This window comes from Blennius ocellaris (assembly GCF_963422515.1).
Source record: "Blennius ocellaris genome assembly, chromosome: 12".
NCBI classification, from domain to species: Eukaryota; Metazoa; Chordata; class Actinopteri; order Blenniiformes; family Blenniidae; genus Blennius; species Blennius ocellaris.
Window position 1 is genome coordinate 2555289 of NC_137661.1, and position 7410 is coordinate 2562698.

The 7410-nt window shown below is 40.7% G+C and overlaps 1 protein-coding gene across 1 annotated transcript in view; it reads right to left on the reverse strand.

The window, feature by feature from the left end:
* barhl2 (BarH-like homeobox 2) overlaps window positions 1-6161 on the reverse strand; it is a gene marked incomplete at both ends in the record, with an annotated part of 15666 nt that extends 9505 nt beyond the window's left edge. The window contains 1 exon segment of the mRNA XM_080505672.1: window positions 6113-6161. Coding sequence (XP_080361798.1) covers window positions 6113-6161 — 49 coding nt within the window.
* Window positions 6162-7410: the final 1249 nt, after the last annotated feature.

Here is a 7410-nt window from a genome sequence, read left to right on the forward strand (position 1 = left end):
ATCCGTTATTCCCAGTCAGTGAACCAAATGGATTCACGTAACTTAGGTTTCCTGCGAGCATCCTGCATATTTAACAGTTCTGTGTGGTAAAATGTGGCCTGTGCTTGTTTCTTCACCTCTATTGATCCCTACAGGAGCATTATTCAGACTGATAAACTGGTGCTAAGCAATTTTGAAAAATTACATTTGGCAGTGGTATATTGATTTCTTAAAAACATTAGATTTTTAATTGATAACTGGGATTTCCTCCCTCGTTGAATGTTGTTGGTTTTTTTTTTGTAACACTGACCTACTTTCCCATATGATACCTAAAAAATGCCGACTTTGGTGAAAAGCCTGATGTATGAGGGTAAAAGAGTTTTATTTCAAATGATTGCCTCTAACACTTGATCTGGTTCTCATTGACATACGTTGGATGGTTACTTTTTGTGTTTTGCTTTTTTTAAAGTTACCAAAAAAGGTCATCAGGCCATCAATAAATCCTAAAATCAGTTTGAATTTGTGAAACTGTGTAAAATCACACTTGTTCAAAAATGCGCCATAATAAAATGTCTTCATTCATTTTTGTGAATAACTGTTGAGTAATAAAGTCCCAAAAAAATATGTTCTGAAAAAAAAATGAGATCATGACTTAATAATACTGAAAGTTTTTAGCATCACCGAAAATTATTTGTCCACATATAAGACCAATTCAGAAATAATATGTCAAAAAAAGATGAAAAACTCAATACTAATGTGTGACACTGAGGAGTTTGAAACTCTTACTTTACACCCAAACTAGATGTCTCAGTGTTTATCACAACTTTATTAATAATTGATATTAATTGTACATTTGGAAGAAATTAAGACTCTTAATTATTAGGGCTTAAATGATAATTGGTTGAAAATACAAAAAGGCAAACTGTGGCTCTGTTTTTTTTTTTTTTTTAGGTGAAAACAAAAAACTTGGCACTTGGCGCCACTGAGAAAATGCAGCTTTTGAGAAACGGCTTCCAAGATAAAATTGCCAGAGAACCCCATGGAAACCAGAAAAAATACAACCATTTCAAAACACGATTGAGCATGTGCACCACAACTGTAGTAAATAGTTCTAAACATGCGTAGATGAGTAGATGGACAATAATAATAACAATGTTTACCTCATGACTCCCAGTCCAGATTCTCCTGGGGTGTTGTTGTTTTATAGTTGACAGTCACTGGAACAACAATTCAACTCGGTCGTCTGTCCACTAGAATGTCTCACCATTTGTTTATTATGTATTATTCTGTGTGTGTGTGTGTGTGTGTGTGTGTGTGTGTGTGTGTGTGTGTGTGTGTGTGTGTGTGTGTGTGTGTGTGTGTGTGTGTGTGTGTGTGTGTGTGTGTGTGTGTGTGGATTCATGACACAAACAGCAGCGTGGACTCGTGGCCCTGCAGGAAAACGACATCGTTTTCAGTGATTCTGCCATTTTCATGCAAAACAAACATAGTTTTCAAATCGTTGCAGTGTGAACATGAAACTTTTCTGAAACAAAAACGCAAAAATTATGCATTTTCACTTGAAACGTCGCCGTGGAAACGGAGCCTCTACTGTGTCTTTATTGATTCAACATTCATCTGAACATATTTCATCCTCTGACATGAATGTGAGTCACACGTGGAAGAATCAATAGTTCTCTATATGGAACCGGAAATATCAATATTATAGTCGATCAGCACATCACTAGTTTGTTTTTCTTATTCAATCAGTGGTTTGTCAGTTTCAGGATTAAAGACACTTATTTGAATTCTTCTCTGGAGAAATGCCTTCTAGTAGATTAACAATGCCGCCTCCAAAGGCTAAACTCTCCCTGTTCTGACTGGTGAAAAACATTTTTATTTAAGGTTTGAATCTGTACTCTATCACCATATTGTGATGCATCAAGTCGTAACTCCTGTCCTGTAATTTCCATTCCGTTAGCAGGAAGTGTTGCGAGGGAACAACACAAGTAAGGAGAATAGTGCTTATAAAAATACAGTAAAATGCCTGTGAAGTAATATAATCATCCACCAGAGTTAGTTGTCAATACAACAAAGCAGGCCGTTTTTACTCTCAGAGTGGTGTATTTATGAGTCGATGTTAATTGTTAATTGAGATGAAGAAGTTGAGGAAAGAGGTTCCACCGGGGAAGATGGCCTGTCCTCGTCTGCAGCTCAGGGAAAGCGAGGCTGCGGGTTACACACTCATCTCTATGCACTTCACACTCTCTGATCTCAAGTTAAAAGACACCGTCGACACTATTAAGAGCGCGCTCCTCTCTTTTGTGCATAATGCTCTGAAATTACAGGTCATCTGTTGTATTTTTAATTCCTGACATGAGCGTCCCACCTCTGTGGGGGAAGATGTAAAACAAAAGGCCCGACGCCCGCACTCCTCATCCCCGCCCCTGTGTTAGCGCGACGCGGCGCCGTGCTAAATGAATGCTGCGATGCAGAGCGAGGAACCTATAGACGCATGTAGCTGCAGCCGTGATTACCAAATGTATCACATTATGTGTAACCTCCTTCTCTGGTTTTAATTCTTAGCATTTATATGCAGTTAGACCTCATTATGATAATTTGATATTTTGACTGAATGGCTAGAGGCAGGATTATAAGAGGAGTCTGTTTGAGAATGTTAATGTGTGCCTTTGAAACTAATGCATGTATTTATTGATTTTTCACCCTTAAATCTATCCTTCTTAAGTTGCCATGCTTTAGTTGGAGGGGGTGGGTGTTGAGGCGGGGGTGTGGAGGATGGCTTTTGTTTCTTTTTTTCCTGTCTTTTCTCTTTTTTCTTCTTCCAACAAAGTGGTCAGGGCCCATATTCAGGAATATAATCGTGTTTTACGCCTCGTCTTTTTTCCCCCTACCTGCTCTGTCAGTGTCACATTTCACAGATGTAGTATAATCTACACGAGCGAAAGGCAAGGAATGGGTGGAGATGCGCGGGGGGGTGGGGTGGGGGGGGGGGGGGGACCTGGCGGAGGAGAATCTGAGAGACAGATTAATGCCTCGCTGGTACTTCAGTGTATCAGGACAAGGATTACGGCAGTAACAGCTGCGCCTGCGAGTCCCCTGACTGAGAAGAATTACAAGTATTATCACCTACATCATTAAAGTAGGGGTTCATAGACGTGGAATGGCTTCAATCAATTCATCCCCCCAGATAACACCGAGCCAGCTGGACCCCCTGCGTGAGAACTTGACTTAATTGGCCAATAAGTGGTGGGGAAGGGTGCACGCTATTTGATCAAATTACAGGGAAGGGATTACAATTTTTGGATGTGAGGGGAGGCCGGCAGGTCTTGCTGCGTTGGGGGCTAACGTTAGTTAACGCGGGCCCTGTCCGTGGCTAAGTGTGAGGCCAGTGAAAAATGGTGGCCCACTTGGCACCGGGGGAAAGGGAGGAAGGAAGCAGTATCCAGGTCAGCCTTTTGCTTGGGGAAATGTACTCATTCATCATCCCCCCCCTTGGCCTCATTTCTGGCTGGTGATACTTGTAAACTAATAAGTTCCTTGTGCTATTTAGTCGTGACCATTATGTTACAAAATCAGGTACTTTCACTCCGTCCCTAAAGTACAGCAATAGGAAGGACAAAAGGAAGTGTGTACGTTAAAGAACGTTGGTCATTGTAAATAGATGGGTCCAAAATGAGTGAACTGTGACCGGCCACAAATTATCAAGAAAACAGAAATTTGAGCTTTGGTTCGGCCTCTTAAGAAATATCTACCATGCTGTGTTTAAAACATTTCTGTGCAAATCCAGCTATATGCATTGGCTACCGGGTAATTGTCTTACTGGAAATGACAATATCGTATAATGAGTTATAGTTCTGGAATAATCAGGATCAAATGCTCTCTCGGATTCATGTATATATTTTTGCATAAATTCTTACCCTGCATTCAGCTTTCCAGGACTCTAACTAAGACGCAGCCCAGCCGCGTGATGCTTCCACCACCATGCTTCAGCTGACAGACTGTGGCCCTTACACAGCGTCTTAACCCATCCATCATGGGCTCATCCCACAGAAAAAAAGCTTCTTTACAGTTAACTTAGGAGTCTCCCACAAGACTTGTTCAAACTGGAGTCAAGCTCTACGATGAGCTTTTTTCAAGAATGCCAGTTGAAAGCGCGTCAACTAAATCCCGTCTTGAAAGGTGTTGAATATTTATGCAATTGCTTATTTTACGTTGAATAATTATCAATAATTGCCATTACTTTGTAAAGAAAATCTGTTTTCAGTTAGTAAAAGCCAAACCACACAGTCCATGATTGCAGTTATGACAACACTTAAAAGGAGAAAACATCAAAGGAGGTGAACACTTTTTACAAGTGCCGTATCAGACTCGGAAAATAATTTTTCATGATGCTCAGAGAGCAGCCCTCCCCTCAACAGAGCTGCTATTTCAGCTGATTATTTCAATGTTTAATTAGTATTCAGATGTATGGTTAGGTTCTCGTGGCAATACACAACTAAATCTGCTCCAGTAACCATAAAACTGGCCCCTTAAAAAAAAGAGAGAGAGAGAGCGAGAGAGAGAGAGAGAGAGGAAGAGAGAGAGAGGAAGAGTGAGAGAGGAAGAGTGAGAGAAAAAAACAGGAGAGATAACAGGAATTTAAATTAGCTAAAATGCCAACGCTTCGCTGAAATTACCTCTTTGCAATATTCATGGGTGAAATGGCTTGGCTGAGAGGCATTTTCATTATCATTATTCCTAAGTAGAGTACAATTTAGTCATCAGCGCCCGACTCGGTTGCGGTTTTTATTTCTGGGGTGGGAAGGAATTCACCTCTACAGGACATGAGGGTAAAGAGACTCTAATTAGCAGGGAGAGCCCTGAAAGGCAACGGAATATCTGGACTCTGTTTACAAAACCAGGGATTCATGATGCAATTTCGGCGCGCACCGACTTTCATTTTTAATTTTTATATTTATTTTTTAAGCGTGTAGATGTAGAAATGGAAAAGGAGAGTGGAAAAGTGTGTCTCCAAGGTCATTTCTCAGGATAATTCCTTGCTGGAGAGCATGTTTGTCATCACGGTAAAGTGTGGAGCACATTAATTCTCCCCCCCCCCCCCCCCCTCTCCACGCTGTGGTGTAATTCTGGCAAAATGAGCAGCCCTCCAGGGGGCCCCTGCATGTATACTAACTACTGGACAGAATTAGACCGCGCAGCCTCTGCTACTCATACTGTCATTAATATAAAGGCAATTAAATGAGTTTTTAACCTTCAACCTCTTATCGTTATTAATGAAATGATGTGCGTGGAACACAAAACCCACCCGAGATGAAGCTGGTAATTATCTTTTCTTTTCTTCTTCTTCTTCTTTTCTTTTTTTTTTTGCGTCACGCTCCTTTGAAACATGTTTGAAAATTAAAGCTTAGGAAATGAATTGTTTGGCGTTTGTTTTCAGGCTAAAGGGAAAGAAAGGAGAGCCCAGAGGGAGATGATCTGGTTTAATTTAATCACATGATGTCATAGCAGGAAGGTTAATTAGATGGGTTTTTACTGTCTGCAGGCGCGGTGGCTTCCTCAAACTCCCCCCCAAACCATCAAACTGTCCAACCTGTCGTTAATTTCTACTACGCGTTAGAAAAAAGAAAAAAAGAAAAAAAACTGCTGTATGATCAAGGTAATTAGAAAAAGACGAGCTAGAGTGCCTGAAGGTCATGTGTCTCGATACGCTCATTATGGCTTTTTTTTTTTTTTTTTTCTTTTCGCAATAGTAATTATGTAAGTGACTGTGCAGCTCAGCCAGTGTTAACAAGTTCCTAACACGTTGACATTATGAAGCACCCGGGGTCAATTTCACACACTGAGTAAAGGAAAAGAAGTGTTGCCTCTTTTGGTTGCAGTGATTCATTCTGAGGTTTGAGAAAGCGCCACATAAAAAAAAGCTTCGACCAGCAGCAGCAGTGAGGAGCGAGGAGCGAGGAGCGAGGAGTGAGGAGCGAGGAGTGAGGACGCAGCTCAGAAAAGGGCAGATCCTTCTTGTCTAACCCTCGCTGCTCCCCAGACAGGTGTGGGTGCGGAGGTCAGGGGGTTGTCGTCACTGTGTACCCACTTCTGCAAACAGCTCATTAGTGAGTCGCCGGTCCCTCACTCTTACCTGCTTCATGGCCCGTTTGTTTAGAGGTCTCTTCAGGGACCAGCTCCATGCCCCCCCCCCCAAGCACCTTCGGTCCATGTTTAATTAATAATTAACTTGTGTCAATCGCTTGTTTGCCCACATGGGGGTAAGACAAAAACAGACCAAAGACGCTGTCGCACCACGAGGCTGAGGTCACATTTTATCATCAACGACCGAGTCGAGCCTTTTCATGGGTTCGGTTCCTCTTTATGAAACTTACAACTTGTGGTGTAAGAAAGAAATTGAATTCATTAAAACACGGTAACATGATGTTTATCAGTTCTCAAACACTGAAAAGATTCTTCCCATTAGCTTAACGTTTCCTGGAGTTCGCTGCTTGTTAGCGTTTGAGATGCAAGAGAAAAACAATCACGTTGCTATATTTTGCATGGTTGTAGTGTATCTCTTCCTGAAAAATACTGCGAGCAATCAATAAATAGATAAAGTGTAGCTCCTTGTTTTCCAGTGCAGCTTTCGGTAGCTTGTTGTCAAGGTGTGCTAATAGTTAGCTTCTCCTATAGAAGACATAGCTGGTGGTCTAAGTCGGGGTTGTTTGCAATTTACTCACTTCTCTGTCAATTAAATATTGTCACGCCAAAATTTGTGTACATTTCTTTATGTCTTCTGGCTTTCCAGTGATATTAATTAAAACTACTAGAATATAGGGAAAAATATAGAGACAGGTGGTGTTTTTTCAGTAATATAATAACATGAAAACCACACTGTTTGGCTCATCTGCACTCTTGCAAATCTTGTTTCCATGTAGGGGCATTACCTGAAGTATTTATGATTCAAATGTGCTCGAACATATACAGTGTGAACTAGTAAAGGTGACAGTGTATTTATAAACATACACCGAACAGGTCTAGCTATTGCTCTTTACCGATATTTTTATGACACATTATATGATAGCATAGTAGTATCCAGTAATATATTAGTTACCTTTAAATGGTTGTTATTGTAATTAGAAACAATGAAATATGTGTGGTTTCATATTTATGCATGTATATAACCCAAGTACTGTAAATCTATAGATGTCTCCTTCCCCTCTGATTGCAGACAAATATAACCGCTGCGGTTAAATCCACAAATTAAATCTTCTCACATATTGACAGCACACTGACAGATGCCGGCTGTGTGCAGTGACTCATTTTGACCCATTTCATTTAGACTTAATTCAAGCTTAATTCTATCAATTCGTCATAATCGCAGCAATGGTCCAATTTAATAAGAGATGTTTCATTTAACCCGGTGATGTGCCAATAAAATAACATGTA